The following is a 17,568-nucleotide window of genomic DNA, read 5'->3' as shown; positions in this document are numbered from 1 at the left end:
AGAGTGAACGAAATGAGACCCGTCACGCCAAAGTTTCTTCAACCGTTTACTGTGTTGAACATAAATAGATTGAACATTTTAAGGAACCAGAGACATTGCGTGCATGCTATATCTACATAGCACACGTTGTAAGAGAATGATTGTATAGAAACACGATACAAAATGATGGCATATAAAACATTTCAGACAACTAATATCTCATACCTCTATTTACATCTCGATAATACATCACATGTATTTTTTTTTCTTCTTCTTTTAAACATTTCAGAGTTCAAGGCTACATAAGAAAAGGCACAGAGGGCGGTGATGACACGTTTGGATGCACGTACAAAAAAATAGATTTTCGTTTGTCTAAAGTCTAGTTTCACGCACATTGGTACCATAATAAATGAGTGCGTCAGCCGGTCGCTCCCACCAACACGACTATACCGTAATCTCTCCTCTTACATAAATGTGTGCGCCGAGTCGTTTTATGGATAACAGAAATAAACATTAAAGGTCTCACAGCTGGAGGAGAAATGACTGAAGAGAAGCTGGTGACCGATACAATCCATGCAGTCAGAAAACTCTGACCCCCCCCCCCCCCCCCCCCCTAGTTCCTGACTGACCCACAGGCTGTAGTGCTGCATGATTATGACTCAAAATGGGGATGATTAAAGCTTTAAATTTATTAAATAGCTGATTGCTTGGTGTTATATTTGACATTCTTTGCTGGTTGCTTATTCCCGTTTTATTTGTAATAAACCTTCAGCCCAAAACATCGAGTCTTCTTTTGGTCCGTCTCAAGATTTCAACTACGACCACTGTTTCACCGCTTGTTTCTTTCCTAGTCTCCCCCCCCCCCGTGAACGCAAGAGTAATAATTGTATTTATATAGCACGCTTAAGCACAAAAGTGCCTTTAAGAGTCAGATTTACAGAATAAAAATGTAAAAGAAAAATCTGAAACCAATGTGAGCCCCGACTTGCATGACATCCACAAATTAGGAACGTGACAGCACACGTGTCGAGCAGCACTGACGCAAAAAAGGTTCAAAATAAAAGAAACAACCAACTGTGGGTGGGTCACAATATACGGGAATGTGGCTCTTCTAGATCGAGGAAGGAGAGCCGATGGTCTGCAGGAGGTCATGCTCCGTTCTGGTCTTCACGTTTGGTCTCGATACAGATGCACGATGACTCGGTTTAGGTGGTCTCGACTACTAAATTGGCTTCCATTTAAGCACGCGACAGGACGCAGCTCAAGAGACACGAGAGAAAGATTTTGTGGTTCCGCATCAGGCTAATTTCCTCCTGAAAATCAGCGTGGTCCTTAAAAATAAAAAAATATATATAAAATTGTATTTTGTCTTGCAGTAAAGCGTGCATAGTGTGTGTCATGTCAGATAACTCGCGTCACACTTTCGCTAGCAGCAAATTAGATTTTCCATCGACTTCCTGGCATATCTGGAATGGAAGTCACGTAGCCGTCTCTCTCTCAGCGGTCTACCTCCAAATAAAAAAAGGCACAAAGACCACGACGGTTATCCATGAAATTAACTAAAAAGGCAGAGGGTGGACCATCGTAAACTTACATTCAAGAGGAAGTGCTAGTCAGCCGATTAACGCCCTCTTCCTGAAGGAAAAGCGTTGGTCAGCAGCCACTTCCCTGACCCCATTTGAAACGTCACAGGTCACAGACGTAAACATGGCGACTGGTCCTTCAAGTTAATTATTAAAAAAAAGGGACAGTTCACCGTTATCTTGAGGCAGCAGTCTCATAAGGAAAGGAGGCGTAGACAATCTGTGTTGCTGCTCCAGTAACCCGCCGGTCTTCATTTGCGGTTCGATTTCAATTTGCCGTCAGCGTACGGAAGAGCCTGAGGCAACAGAGAGAGAAACATGGGACATGATGAATGAGGGGAAAGTGATGCAAATCAAAAAACAGAGAGGAAGTGGTTGATTGGGCCCGTCACAACGCTCACTTATGCCTTCAAGTTAATGTGCGATGGACGTGCCCTCGAGAAGATTTGGCTGACGTCGACGCCGCCCGACGTGTTCACACGCGTGCTTGTTTGCACAAGAATGTCCCGGACATGTTAGTGGACATGATGCCAGGAATAAGCAGCAGGGTTTCCCTTACCATTAAAATAACTTGTTTACAGAGCCTGAGCGACGGCTTTGTGTCTCTCTCTCTCTCTCGTTATGTTATAGACGTCTCTCTCTCTCTCTCTCTCGTTATGTTATAGACGTCTCTCTCTCTCTCTCTAGTTATGTTATAGACGTCTCTCTCTCTCTCGTTATGTTATAGACGTCTCTCTCTCTCTCTCGTTATGTTATAGACGTCTCTCTCTCTCTCTCTCTCTGTCTGTCTCTCTCTCGTTATGTTATAGACGTCTCTCTCTCTCTCTCTCTCTGTCTGTCTCTCTCTCGTTATGTTATAGACGTCTCTCTCTCTCTCTCTGTCTCTCTCTCGTTATGTTATAGACGTCTCTCTCTCTCTAGTTATGTTATAGACGTATCTCTCCCTCTCTAGTTATGTTATAGACGTCTCTCTCTCTCTAGTTATGTTATAGACATCTCTCTCTCTCTCTCTCTCTGTCTCTCTCTCGTTATGTTATAGACGTCTCTCTCTCTCTAGTTATGTTATAGACGTATCTGTCCCTCTCTAGTTATGTTATAGACGTCTCTCTCTCTCTAGTTATGTTATAGACATCTCTCTCTCTCTCTCTCTCTGTCTCTCTCTAGTTATGTTATAGACGCCTCTCTCTCTCTCTCTCTAGTTATGTTATAGACGTCTCTCTCTCTCTCTCTCTCGTTATGTTATAGACGTCTCTCTCTCTCTCTCTCTCTCTCGTTATGTTATAGACGTCTCTCTCTCTCTCTCTCTCTGTCTCTCTCTCGTTATGTTATAGACGTCTCTCTCTCTCTCTCTCTCTCTCTGTCTCTCTCTCTCTCTCTCTCTGTCTCTCTCTCTCTAGTTATGTTATAGACGTATCTCTCCCTCTCTAGTTATGTTATAGACGTCTCTCTCTCTCTAGTTATGTTATAGACATCTCTCTCTCTCTCTCTCTCTCTGTCTCTCTCTAGTTATGTTATAGACGTCTCTCTCTCTCTCTGTCTCTCTCTAGTTATGTTATAGACGCCTCTCTCTCTCTCTCTCTAGTTATGTTATAGACGTCTCTCTCTCTCTCTCTAGTTATGTTATAGACGTCTCTCTCTCTGTCTCATTATGTTATAGACATCTCTCTCTCTCTCTCGTTATGTTATAGACGTCTCTCTCTCTCTCTCTGTCTCTCTCTCGTTATGTTATAGACGTCTCTCTCTCTCTGTCTCTCTAGTTATGTTATAGACGTCTCTCTCTCTCTCTCTCTCTGTCTCTCTCTAGTTATGTTATAGAAGTCTCTCTCTCTCGTTATGTTATAGACGTCTCTCTCTCTCTAGTTATGTTATAGACGTCTCTCTCTCTCTCTCTCTAGTTATGTTATAGAAGTCTCTCTCTCTCGTTATGTTATAGACGTCTCTCTCTCTCTAGTTATGTTATAGACGTCTCTCTCTCTCTCTCTGTCTCTCTCTAGTTATGTTATAGAAGTCTCTCTCTCTTGTTATGTTATAGACGTCTCTCTCTCTCTAGTTATGTTATAGACGTCTCTCTCTCTCTCTCTGTCTCTCTCTAGTTATGTTATAGAAGTCTCTCTCTCTAGTTATGTTATAGACGTCTCTCTCTCTAGTTATGTTATAGACGTCTCTCTCTCAAATTCAATTTTTTTCAATTCAATAGGCTTTATTGGCATGAATGTTGCAACAACAATATTGCCAAAGCACCAGACATAGCAACACATAAAATATACAATTCATATTGATAATAATAATATGACAGAAATAATTACATTGAAAGAAAGTACAGTTGTGTTTCTTGGGACACAATAAAAGGTGTGTGTGTGTGTGTGTGTGTGTGTTGGTCACTCACTGTCCCTCAGGCTGTGGCATGACAGGACATAAGGTGCAACAACAATATTGCCAAAGCATGAGACATAAATATATATATATATACACAATTCATATGGATAATAATAATATGACAGAAATAATTATCTCTCTCACCTTGCTCTCCAGCACTCGGCTGTTGGAGGAGCTGCTGAGCTCCTCCAGAGTTTCTGCTGCAGGTCCGTTGAGGGTTTCAGGCAGCAGGAGGCCCAGGCAGCCTGCAGACAGACCGCTCAGACAGAACACAGTGAAAGGCATCGAGGTGTGGAGAGCCCGCTGCAACACACACACAGAAAAATAAAGTCGGTCTGCGTCTTCTGAGGAAAGAGTTGATATGAATGTTCTGTACAAAAACCTAGGAGACCAGATGTCTTTGGTAAATCCACTAAAAATGTATTAAAATAACAAATGAATGTTTATGAGTTTCAATTATACCCTACCTGGAAATTATCTAGTTCAATAAGATACAAAGATTATCTGGTTTAACTTTCCAGTGCATCTTCATTTAATCACAAATATGATAGAGAGAGAGAGAGAGAGAGAGAGAAAACGTCATTGTCCCAAGTATGGAAATGCTACACATTTTTTCAATCAATTAATATTGCTTCAATACCATCCATCCATCCATTATCACCCGCTTATCCGGGGTCGGGTCGCGGTGGCAGCAGGTTCAGCAGGCCGACCCAGGCTTCCCTCTCACCCGCAGCACTTTCCAGCTCATTCTGGGGGATCCCGAGGCGTTCCAAGGCCAGCCGGGAGATATAATCCCTCCAGCGTGTCCTCGGTCTTCCCCGGGGCCTCCTACCAGTTGGACGTGCCCGGAAAACCTCTAATGGGAGGCGTCCAGGAGGCATCCTAACTAGATGCCCGAACCACCTCAGCTGACTCCTTTCGACACGAAGGAGCAGCGACTCGACTCCGAGCTCCCCCCTGATGTCCGAGCTCCTTACCCTATCTCTAAGGCTGAGCCCGGCCACCCTACGGAGGAAGCTCATTTCGGCCGCTTGTATCCGAGATCTCGTTCTTTCGGTCACGACCCAGAGTTAGTGACCATAGGTGAGGGTTGGAACGTAGACCGACCAGTAAATGGAGAGCTTTGCCTTCCGGCTCAGCTCCCTCTTCACTAAGACGGACCGGTACAGCGCCTGTTTTACTGTTGCAGCCGCACCGTTCCGCCTATCGATCTCCCGCTCCACCTTACCCTCACTCGTGAACAAGACCCCGAGATACTTGAACTCCTTCGCTTGGGGTAGGCAGTTTGCCCCCACCTGGAGGGAGCAATCCGCCGGTTTCCGGCAGAGCACCATGGCCTCAGATTTGGAGGTGCTAACTCTCATCCCTGCCGCTTCGCACTCGGCTGCAAAACGCCCCAGTGAATGCTGGAGGTCACGGTCCGAGGAGGCAAACAGGACCACATCATCCGCAAACAGCAGAGAGGCGATCCCGAGACTCCCAAACCGGATCCTCTCCGCCCCCTGGCTGCGCCTAGATATCCTGTCCATGAAGGTCACGAACAGGACCGGTGATAAAGGGCAGCCCTGGCGGAGGCCAACACCCACCGGGAACGTGTCTGACTTACTACCGAGGAGACGAACACAGCTCCTACTGCAGGCGTACAGAGACCGGATGGCCCGTGCCAACGGGTCCGGCACCCCATACTCCCGCAGCACCCCCCACAAAAACCCCCGAGGGACCCGGTCGAAAGCCTTCTCCAGGTCTACAAAGCACATGTAAACTGGTTGGGCAAACTCCCAGGACCCCTCCAGTAATCTTGCGAGGGTAAAGAGCTGGTCCACTGTTCCACGACCGGGACGGAATCCGCACTGTTCGTCCTGAATCTGAGGTTCGACAAGCGGTCGGAGCCTCCTCTCCAGCACCCTGGCATAAGCTTTTCCCGGGAGGCTGAGCAGTGTGATACCACGATAGTTCGAGCACACTCTCCGGTCCCCCTTCTTGAAGATGGGAACCACCACCCCGGTCTGCCAGTCCATGGGCACTGTTCCCGACCCCCATGCGACACTGAAAAGGCGTGTCAACCAAGACAGCCCAACAATGTCCAGCGCTTTCAGCATCTCAGGGCGGATCTCATCCACCCCTGGCGCCTTGCCACCAAGGAGCTTTTTGACTACCTTAGCGACCTCTGCCAGGGATATGGGTGAATCCACCCCAAAGTCTTCCGGCGCTGCCCCCTCTCCGGGGGACATGTTGGCCGGGTTTAGGAGTTCCTCAAAGTGCTCTTTCCACCGCCCGACGATGTCCCCAGTCCGGGTCAGCAGTTCCCCCCCCCTGCTGAGAACAGCCTGGGGTAGACCCTGCTTTCCCTTCCTGAGCCGTCGGATGGTTTGCCAGAACTTCCTTGAGGCCAACCGAAAGTCCTTCTCCATGGCCTCCCCGAACTCCTCCCATGCCCGAGTTTTAGCCTCCGAAATGCTGTTCGGTGCATAAGCACAAACAACAGTCAGAGCCTTACTCCCCGCAACCCGTAGGCGCAGGGAGGCGACCCTCTCGTTCCCCGGGGAAAACTCCAACACAGCGGCGCTCAGCCGGGGGCTCGTGAGTATCCCCACTCCCGCCCGGCGCCTCTCACCCTGGGCAACTCCAGAAAAGGACAAAGTCCAACCCTTCTCCAGGAGCTTGGTTCCAGAGCCCATGCTGTGCGTGGAGGTGAGCCCAACTATATCTAGCTGGTACCGCTCCACCTCCTGCACCAGCTCCGGCTCTTTCCCCGCTAGTGAGGTGACGTTCCACGTCCCTAGAGCTAGTCTATGCTGCCGGCGATCGGCCCGCCCAGGTCTCCCGCCTGGCCCGCCGCCCGGTCTACATAGCACCCGACCCCGATAATTCTCCCTGCGGGTGGTGGGTCCACAGGGTGACAGCTGCTCCATGTTGTTCTTTCGGGCTGAGCCCGACCGGGCCCCATGGGCGAAAGCCCGGCCACCAGACGCTCGCCGACGAGCTCCCCTCCTGGGTCTGGCTCCGGGAGGGTGCCCCGGTTTCCCTTGTCCGGGCAAGGTGGCTACAATCCGTGGGCTGCTTATCATCAGGGTTTGTTGAACCGCTCTTAGTCTGGGCTCTCCCCCGAGACCTGTTTGCCTTGGGAGACCCTACCAGGGGCTGACGCCCCGGACAACATAGCTCCCAGGATCACTGAGCCACTCAAACTCCTCCACCACGTTAAGGTGGCGATTCATATACGCACAATTAAATCATTGAGTTCACGGTAAAGAAGAGCGATGAAAGAAAAGTTGTGAAGTGGTTATGAATTCTAAATATGTCTCCATTACTTGATTATTTATATTCCTTTAGTTCATAAGGGTCAATCACTGTGTTCAGTGATTGTAGCAAATGAAATTCTGGGCTATTAATTGCAATCAATTTTACAATACTATCAATTAAGAGGATCTGAGAGATTCCCAATCAAAATGTTGATAAATACAAAGTCTGAAATCTTTGTTGGACGACAATCACACAATGAAATGATTAGTTTAAATCCAACAAATCAGATTCTCTGTGGTTTAGTTGCTGCGCCTTGTTGAATCCCCTAAACTGCCACCAGGTGTCACTATATGTGTTTAAATCTAAGCCAATATTTTGCCCCATGTGCAACATTTGTGACAAAGGGAATGTAATATTATGTACTTCCACATTTTAGATCTTGGTCGTTTCTAACTACATATTGTTTTTGTTTTGGAGGAGACCTGCACAATGACAGCCAACTCTGTATTTAGTTATTGTTTTGATTAAACAATTGACATATTGTGCATTTCACTAGAATAAGGAAGTACAACTGCATGAAGCTGCCCTTACCATGGAAGGAACAAACGGTGCAAGGATTCCTCCAACTCTGCACGACATGGAACAAACTCCCAAACCGGCATTTCTAAAAAAATAAAACACACACACAAAAAGCACCCCGGGTCACATTCAGGCGGCGTGACGTCGGTGAACAGTTCAACGTGCACTCCGACTGTATCGTTAGTTCACCTGATGACCGTCGGGTAGAGCTCAGAGGTGTAGACGTAGGCGATGTTGAACGCTGCACTGACCATCAGCTTTCCCAGAAGTGCAAACGACGTAACGCTCAGCAAGGTCCCTGCGAACACAAAGGAACCAGTCGACATTTCACAAGTGAGCTAATGACCATCGTGGTTGTACTAATGGACGAGTGGACGCCATCTTCCAGGTGGTCATCGAAATAACTAAAACCTGCAGCTGCTGGCCACCGATTGGGAGGCAATCGACATCCTTCCAATCTAGTATTCAACACCTTTAATCTAATGTCACTCAAGATGAGAGCATTCCTTCAAAACCTTTAAAGTCTGCTTCAATATTCAGGACCTGTCGGGTTTGTTTCCTCACACAATGAAGATCCGTTGCGTTCAGAAGTGTATTCCTCGGTCTCACCTGTGTTTTCGGGCATGAACAAGGAGCAGAAGCAAGCGGATCCAGCCAGACACAGGAAACTGGCCATGCTTTTCCTCCTCCCGGCCCTGAAATTATTATTATGCACCTCAAAATGTTAAGTCAAACATTGGAATTAGTCAAACTGAACACGGCTAATGAAAATATCTACATGTAAAATTGGTAGTTTAAGTAGTAGAACTTCAGAAAGTAAATAATGAACGAACATGAAGTCTAATGCCGGTTAAACGAAGCAGGCATTAATTTGCTAATACAAACTTTTCTGATATTGCCACGCCTCCTGTTCAACCATACTTTTCAGAAATCAACGTCTCCAGGCAGCAAGATCAAACGTCGATGTGTGAAAAGGTGCGACACAGTGAGCTAAAGAGTGTGTGTGTGCGTTGGTCTCACCAGTGTTTGTTGATGAAGTATATGCAGAGCGGGTAGGCGGGCAGCTCCACCAGGCCGTACATGGCTACGTTGACATAACGGCTACCAGACGTCTCACCGGCCCCCAGAGTCAGACCGTAGTACACCAGACTGCACGCGTACCTGCAGCGCAGCGCAGCACACACACACACACACACACACACACATCAAATGTTTGCATGACGATAAAGTAAAAATATTTTCTAGATACAGCCAACCCGGCTGTAGCACTAAACGGCTGTGGGTAACATGGATGTCTGTATCAAAACGCCATGGCAAGTTATCCAATAGCTGTTGAGACTAAGAAAGGCTAAATCTTCTTAATATTTTTAGAGGTGCATGTTGTTGGAAAAATAACCATTTCAGCAGGACTGTGCACCAGGAAGTATTCCTCTCCAAATGCAGATAAGAGGTTGACCACAGAAACATCTCTGGAATGCCTACCAGGAAGGAGCCCCCACAGAAAGACAATCAAGGAGCTGGGTCAAACCTCCACCCATGCCCCCCCCCCCCCTCCTGTCATGAAGTGTTTGTCAGTGTTTGAATGAGGGAAGCTCAGAGACTGACCTTTGAGCAGCTGTAACTTAATATACTGCGTATGTGATTTCGACTGTGCTCCTTCTTGCAAGAATAAACTACCCGTTTAATGAATTCACTCGGTGTCAAGTACAATTTTCCTATCTACAAGTAACAGCATTTGTGTCTGTGGCAGGATTTGAACCGGCAGCACAAGTCAAGCTTGCACAGCTTTGGGCTGCAGCAGCGTGCACGTGTTGTTCTTCCTCTGTGGCGCTTACACTCACCAGACATACATGAGCACCATCGTCCTCAGGCGGAGGACTGGATGGAGCACCAGCTGCAGGACACCCGCACCCCTGTTGCCGCGGTTACGGCCTTTAGCGGCACCGATGCGTTTCAACGTTAGGTTTTTGACAGTTTTGCCGTTCCTCAGCGCCATGTAGCGAAGAACCTATGGAGACGAGAAGAACCGTCATGAACAATGACGCTCAATTCAGGAGTTATAGATCGTCATTGCTTGGTAACGTAAGCTATACGTTGTTCTCTGCAGCAGCTTGGTACACACTTAACTGACCCGGACATTGCGATTGTATAAATATATTTTACCTCTTCAGCTTTCTCCGTCTGACCCTGAGAATACAGCCAGCGAGGAGACTCTGGGAGAGTTCTGGAGGAAAGGAGGCAAGGGGAGATTATTGTATTGGCACAAATATGTTTTATCTGGATATTGCGGTTGAAAAAAAAGTGCAGACGTAATTATGATTCCTTTTCCTTTTGTTTGGCAAATTTCTTCCAACTGGCGCTCAGTACATGCAACGTTAGATCAGAATCAGAATTGTTTATTGCCGATGGCGGGTTGTGCATAACATTAGACAACAACAACAACAATCAACACAGATCTTCGTGATCAAGTGAATGAAGTGTTGATTTGCTGCATTAACGTTAGTTGACTCGGGAAATTAGTTTTTAAATAAGTTAAAGTTAGTGGGGATGGTATCAATTATTCATCAAATTTGTGACTCGAGTCCACACCTCTAGTTATTTGTGATAAAAGTATTATGTAATTTGTGGGGGACAAAGGCTAAAAGATGCAACAAAATGATATATCATAATAATAATAGAAAGTATTCTGCTTTAGTTTAACCTCAGGTACAGTCTTGAAATTCCTGTATTGTCTTGAAACAGGTGGGGCTCAAACATCACACGATCTTCTCCTGAAAGGAAATGCTTCTCATGGTTTCGGGGGATGCCGGAGGGGACTCGTCTCTCTGAGGTTTGCACTCACACAGACATCAGGAAGAACAGGACACCAGACGAGTTCGCCACCGTGGCCAAGATCCTCCACGGCCGGATGAAGTAGCCCAGAGCTCCAAACATTGCTATGCCGACTGCAAAACTCATGCTGGTCAAAGTCCCTAAAAAGGAGGAAATAAAAACCCGGGGTCATTTAGGTTTGGTCCCTGAAACAGCCACACGATCTGTTCAAGCCCACACAATTTATTTTGTTGATCAAATTCACTACAGTGCCTTTCGATATTGTGTCACCAAGCTCTGTATTCAATTTAAAATGTTATCGAAGTCAAGCAAGAACAACGAGACAACATTCAGTATTTCACCTGAAAAATATCCAAAGCAAATGATCAACTAATTTGGCAGCGGGTAAAAAAAAAAAAACATCAAGACTTCATTGTAGAGCGATGCATGATGGGATTGTTTTGGCGTTTCCGTACCGGTCATGGCCCAGTAGGACTTGCCCACGTACTCCTGAGTGAGAACGAAGCAGACGAGGCCGATGCCGCCGTTCATCAGCCCCACGAGGAGACGAGACACGGCGAAGACCTCATAGCTGGGCGCGAAGGCGGTCACATAACCGAAGATCACCTCAAAAAACAGACCTGGGAGGAGAGGAGGAGAGGAGGAGAGGAGGAGAGGAGGAGAATGAGGAGGGCGCAGGGTAGACTTGTATCTTTGTGGATGCATTAATTATTGTCTGCATGCAGCGTGAACGCACCTGAAACATTCAAAAAGGGCCTTCAGACTGCCCACAGGGGCACAAAGAAGGCATCCATGAGTTTGTGTTATTATTAATAAAGTACAGTTATAAAAAAAAAAAGAACACATATGCAATCATAAGACAGAAATAGGGGTGACGCCACAAAACACACCACAATTTAGTGTGAAATATCTAGCAATTTCTCTGACAAATATTAAGTTTAAAAGTTAGGAGTAATAACAGTTTTTGGATACTAACAAATGTTTGAGTGACTCTCTAATGTCACGATCATGCTGACAAAACCACAGAGAATTCTCACAAAACCACAGAGCATTTAACCCTCTTTTAATCTCTCTTTTTGTGTCACTGAAGATTTACCGTTTGGTTTCCGTGTGTTTCCAGCAGGTTATGATAATCCCAGTGTATACCAACATTCCCTGCCCAGCAGCCATTGTGTAGTGAAAAAATGTGTCCCAACCAGTTCTCCATCGCAAATGTGTATTGCCATAATTAGGGATGCACCGATCCAACCGTCTTTCTCCCACTAACTCACATACGGGTATCTTCTGGAACAGAGTACGGGTCTGAAACCAGTAACTTTTTTGTCCTAAATTTTAAAAAAAATGTATGATGATTTTGTAGCTCACCGTGACAGAGAAATGTAATTATTATAATGACAAAAATACTGTATTCAATATCCAATACCCTTAATAAGGTTGTTTATTATGAAAGAGAAGCAATTATTGATTTGTTTTTAACAGCTGTGAAATTGAAAAGTGCCTTTTTTCCCAGTTTTTCCCTGGAGGCAAATATTTCTGAATTCTTATTTCTGAAACTTCCAATTTTAAAAAAATCTGTTAAAACTTAAAATAGGACTCGACCTCTTCTACCTACTTCTTTTAAAATTCTCGATCGAACTCCAAATGTTTATTGACAACTGGACAAACATTGCCAGGAGAAGCACACTCTGAGACCAAATCTGTCTGGTGGTCTGAGGTCGTCCTCACCCGTCAGGTAAACTGGTTTCCTGCCGATCCGGTCGGACAGCGGCCCAAACACGACGTTCCCGACCAGAAGCCCGGCGAAAAACAGTGATCCGGCTAAACTGACCTTATAGGCCTGCTGCTTGATGAGAAACCACTGGGGAACACAGAGCGGGGGGGGGGGGGGGGGGGGGAAAGCACACATGCTGAGTCAGTGTCACCGGCTGGGTTAAAAGTGGTGATGCATGCATATGGACTTTAGCTCCCTCACCTCCGTTACTATGGAGTCAATGTCCTCCGTAAAGGTGACGTGTTGGTGCAGCTCCAGCTGGCTGGCTGGGACTCCGACCTGCTGCTCGATGTGGTACTCCGGCGTGGTTCCAACCAGAACGATCAGCATGGACTGACATGCCATGTACACCTGAAAACACACAGATCACCACGGTAACAACCTGGGAGACGAAGAGGCGACATTAACGGCACCACTGCAGCAACTGTGAGAGCGGTCTAAAAAAACGTAAGTCTCATCAGCTGGAGGTGAAACATTTTTTTAGCCCCAAAACGAAGTTTAACAATATACATTCAGGCGATGAAGTGTAACATCCCTCACATGTCGTCCTTAAGTACACATTTGCCGTTAAATGTCTACCACATATTGTACTTTTTACTCCACGCATTTTCAAGTGTGTTGACGTTGAGCATTTGTGATAAACTGAAGGATGAAGTGTTGCCTAATGTGTTGAGAGAATGATCTCACATCTTAAGCTAGATAAACTGTTTGAAATGCATCTGTCTCAAAGCCTTGTTTAAAGTTTGACTTTTTAAGAGCTTCGGTTAAAACGCCAAAAACATTTCATGATCTTAAAGAAAATGAAGCACCAACAACTCCACAGTATATAAATTACACTCTTAGCACAGCCTGAATATGTACCGCATACACATTAAAGCAGCAGTTAATTGTATCATAGTAGTTAAAGGAATATCATATTTGAATAAATAAGGAACATTTTACAGTAAAATTAGGATTTTAAGTATATTTTGCTGATAATAATTGACTTACATACTTTTACTCAGGTAATGTTTTGAATGCAGGACTTTCTACTAGAAGTATTTAATTATGTAGTATTGCTACTATTATTTAAGTAAAGGACCCTTCACCTACTAGGACATACAAAATAAAAAGTGAACTATGCAGCAGTCTCGTATGAGTTTGCAGCTCCTTGAAGCTGCCTGATCAAAAAAAAAAAAGGCTTCGTGGCATCATTCATTTTAAAATCAATAGCAGGCTGAACAGTGTGCTCAGTGTCGCCTGTAAGATTTTAGTTTGGTGGGCAAGCTAACGAGCTAGCGTTAGCAAGAAGGAGGGTCAACTTAAACCGTGACGCGAGCTCCGACACAACATTTTATATGGGTGACATTTAATTAACTTTAAAAAAAAAAAAAATGTTTGGAATACGTGGGTTAGTTTCGCATAAATGCGGCACGTGTGTGACGTAGCTACTAGCTGTTTATTTGCAATAGCACAAACGTAAACAATTGTGACATTTGGCAGTGCGCGTCGAACGCAGGAGCAATTTTTAACAAGTACACGTGGAAAACAACAAATAAAAACCTTCGTTTTACAATAGTGCGCGTGCTCAAACGACCGTTGTGATGTTCGCCGACATCAAAAGAGCAAACAGGGGGCATTTAGCTTGGTAGTTGCTCCCGAGCAGCTGCGGGTGACAAACGAAGAAAACGCTAATATCTTTTTTTTTTTTTTTTTAAAGGAAGACTGGTGTGAAGTTGTTGTTTTTAACCCGTAGAGTCCATTACACCAGTGGTGACAGCTCCAACGTTATAATGTCAAACCGCCGAGAGCAACGTTAGTGGGAGAAAGCCACGTCGCGCTGCTGACCCGACAGACGCAGCTACCGCGGTTATTTTTTTTGGTCATGTATAAATAAAACGTGGATCCACCTGGGTCAGAACGAGGACAGCCACCGCCCGCTTCTGGTAGGGTCCAAACTCCCCGACAACTTGAAGAGCTTCTTCCAAATCCATCCCCGGTACGGCGGCCAAGGCGGCTGCTCTCTGGTTTAACCTCACTAGCCAGAGAGGAAGGAGGCGAGAGTGAACCGCGCTCACTTCCGGCTTCGCTTTAGTTCCTCGTGCGAAATAACGGCAAATACAAGTCTGTGTCGCAGAGGCAAGCTTTTATTTTGAAAAGGCACTTCTTTTTTTTTTTGGTGTTGAAACGATTCAAATTACGATGTGTAACGCGCTAACTAAAATAAATTACAAAATACATCACATCTTCACACACACATGAAAGCACTAAACTAAAAAAGGTTAACATTTTTTTTAAAAAAGCCTAAAATATGTTTTCAGAAAACATTACAGAAGAAAATGCCTTGAAAGATGTTCGACCATTGTTTGATTAATGGTGTACATAAAATGCTTCGACATTAATTCAGCATTTTTTTGTTCACTTTATAATATTATGAGTTTACCCAATGTAAATTAAATCAATCTTCACTTATTAATACACACATTATATTATATATACACACATATATATATATATATATATATATATATATATATATATATATATATATATATATATATATATATATATATATATATATATATATATATATATATATATATATATATATATATATATATATATATATATATATATACACACACACACACACACATATAATATATATATAGTATTGTTTAGTTCATGTAGGATTGTCTTCATAGTACGAATTCCATGCTTGAATGTAGCTGAAGTTAAATGGATACTGAAGGTCAGTTACAGAGTTGATCATCTACATATCTCATATGTATTTTGCTGCATACAGCCAAGCCCACATAAGCATCAACCTAATGGTATTTAAAATGACAACATATGATAATATTACCATGCTCAACCAACATCATTGTTTTGGCAAGAAAGTCCTCCCAAGACGAGTAACAGGCAATAAAAAATACTTTTACATTTCATTTAGTTGACGCGTTTATCCAAAGCGACTTACAACAAGTCGACGGGCGACTGTGTGTCAGTGGTTATCAGGTCCGTCTTTCAATCAGGGGGTTGGTGGTTCAATCCCCGCCCTAGTCGATGTGTCCTTGAGCAAGACACTTAACCCTGAAGTGTTCCCTGTAGCTGTTCTACAGTGTATGCATGTAACACGATTCTAAGTCGCTTTGGATAAAAGCGTCAGCTAAATGTAATGTAATGCAACAAGTGCATTCAAATTAACATGTTGCTGGAGCTCCGTTGTCGTCTCTCTCTTTCAGTGGATGCTCCTCGGATGGCGGACCTGAAGGGCTTTCCCGAGGAGGCGGGGTCGTTGAGACAATTTTGTTGGCGTCTCCATTTTTCTTCCGTTTCCACAGGAACACCAGCACCAGCACCAGCACCACCACCACCAGCACCACCACAATAATAATAATCCACCACGGTGTGGGGTGCACATAGAACGGGTTCTTAATGGGTGCACTAACTTGTACACCGACTGGGTTAGATATCCGGCACGTGATGCACTCATCGTTGACATTCTTAACCTGGTTGATTTCCGTGACCTTCTTCGACACCATCCACGGATTGTCACCCATCTTCCAGCTGTAGGTGACGGGCTCCGCCTCGTCGGTGTCCGCCTCGCAGCTCGCGTTGCACGTCTTCGAACCCGCGGAGCACGTCAACGGTCGGATCACCACCTCGGGCGTACCGAGCCGCCTGAACCACCTCGCGTCGTAGCTCTCCGCGTGCACCTTGCTGTTTATCTCCACCGTATACGCGCCCGTGTCCGCCTTCGTCATGCTGTTGACGACCAGGCGCGCGTTCCGCGTGTCCAGGGTGGCGCGTTCTTTAAAGGTGCCGAACAGCTCCAGGGGGACCTGGTTCAGGACCCACTCGGCCAGAAGGTTTCCATTAAACTTCCACAGGATGTTTGTGATCGGCTCGGTTTGAGAGGGCGTGACGTTCAACGTTAGCGAGTGGCCATCCGTGAAGTTGACTTGGGTCACACTATCTCCGGCGGCCAGGGCTCCGCTCAGCGCCGCTATCAGCAGCACGCACAACCCGCTCAGCTTCCCCATGTCCTCGGATCAATACGCGAATGGTGGAATATCGATCTTCATGCCACTAAAAATAACGACAACGGCGGAGACGGAAGCTTCTTTTTCCGCTGTCGCCACACTTCAACGGCGCGTCGACACCCTTCGTTTCTGAAAATAAAACGCCCTAAAAAGAGGACCCGCGTCTCTCCTTTAATAGGTGGCCATATCAGTGCGCGACTAAAATTAACTGCGTTCAAAGTCTTACTTTAGTAAAAGTATAACGTAGCTTATTAGCATGAATATGTACTTGAGGTAACGTTAAAGTACTTATTATGCATCATGGGGTTACTTGTACTACACGTTAGAGAGAAAAAGTGTAGTTCTTACTTACATTACATTTATTTTAATGTTTTAATTACTTTGAAGATTAATACAAATTTAGATCGAATTAGTATTTTTACTCTGTAGAATTGTTACTTTTATTAAAGTAAAATATGTAAATACTTCTTCCATAGCTGACTACCATGACTTGCTGTTGCACGACTAGCTTGCCATTTATTCAGGGATTTTATACATTATTTTAAATCTAGTAACTATACCACTAATTGTTATTAAAAACGTGCAGACCATAATGTTAGACAGTTAACACACATCCAGTCATTTCCAGAACTTCCCTAAGCAAGCCACGAGGTAAAAAAAAAAAAAAAAGAAAGTAAACATAAATAAAATGTAAATGTAAAAAAATAGAACATTGATGCAAATAGAAACAGAAAGACCAATAAATATGCTACTCAAAATTATACAGTTTGTATTAATTGTGACGAATAACGGTATGTTATTTAGCAGGCAGTTTTCCGGACACCACAGTAGAACGTATTTGATTACTTTGTACTCGAGAAACCGAAAGTAAAAAGCGGCGGGTTTTCGAGTTCATTAGTCCTTCTTGTTATTAACTTGTTTATTTGTAGATTATATGTACGACGAGAGCTACATGTAACCGGAGTCAAATTCCATGTATGTGTACACACACACGGCCAATAAAGCTGATTCTGAAATGTATTTAATTAATGCATTTAGGTAAATAACTGCAGAGCAAAGAGACAAAATATACAAAGTAACCCCAAAAATGTGTATAAATATAGATTCTAGTTTTTATAAACTTCTCTGCTGGGCGAGACAAAGCAGACAGCACAGAAGTTATGACTGACATTATCTGATG

General features: G+C 44.6%; 2 protein-coding genes across 2 annotated transcripts; both read right to left on the bottom strand.

Annotated features, from left to right (window-relative positions):
• Positions 1 to 33: 33 nt before the first annotated feature.
• Positions 34 to 14,415, bottom strand: slc22a15 (solute carrier family 22 member 15). The gene is made up of 13 exons (XM_034552367.1): positions 14,253 to 14,415; positions 12,565 to 12,714; positions 12,318 to 12,450; positions 11,048 to 11,212; positions 10,603 to 10,732; positions 9,924 to 9,984; positions 9,602 to 9,768; positions 8,781 to 8,921; positions 8,370 to 8,455; positions 7,950 to 8,058; positions 7,773 to 7,845; positions 4,083 to 4,241; positions 34 to 1,858 (listed from the first exon to the last, which is right to left on the bottom strand). Exons 1-13 carry the CDS (start codon positions 14,334 to 14,336, stop codon positions 1,814 to 1,816), a joined length of 1,503 nt encoding a protein of 500 aa, XP_034408258.1. The 5' UTR covers positions 14,337 to 14,415; the 3' UTR covers positions 34 to 1,813.
• A 1,015-nt stretch (positions 14,416 to 15,430) lies between these two features.
• Positions 15,431 to 16,544, bottom strand: LOC117744467. The gene has a single exon (XM_034552775.1). The coding sequence runs from the start codon at positions 16,386 to 16,388 to the stop codon at positions 15,546 to 15,548; it is 843 nt and encodes a 280-aa protein (XP_034408666.1). The 5' UTR covers positions 16,389 to 16,544; the 3' UTR covers positions 15,431 to 15,545.
• Between the last annotated feature and the right edge of the window lie 1,024 nt (positions 16,545 to 17,568).

Source organism: Cyclopterus lumpus, chromosome 15, assembly GCF_009769545.1.
Source record: "Cyclopterus lumpus isolate fCycLum1 chromosome 15, fCycLum1.pri, whole genome shotgun sequence".
In the NCBI taxonomy this organism is placed as follows: domain Eukaryota; kingdom Metazoa; phylum Chordata; class Actinopteri; order Perciformes; family Cyclopteridae; genus Cyclopterus; species Cyclopterus lumpus.
The sequence above is the reverse complement of the archived record's forward strand: the minus strand, read 5'-3'. Positions and strand labels throughout refer to the sequence as shown.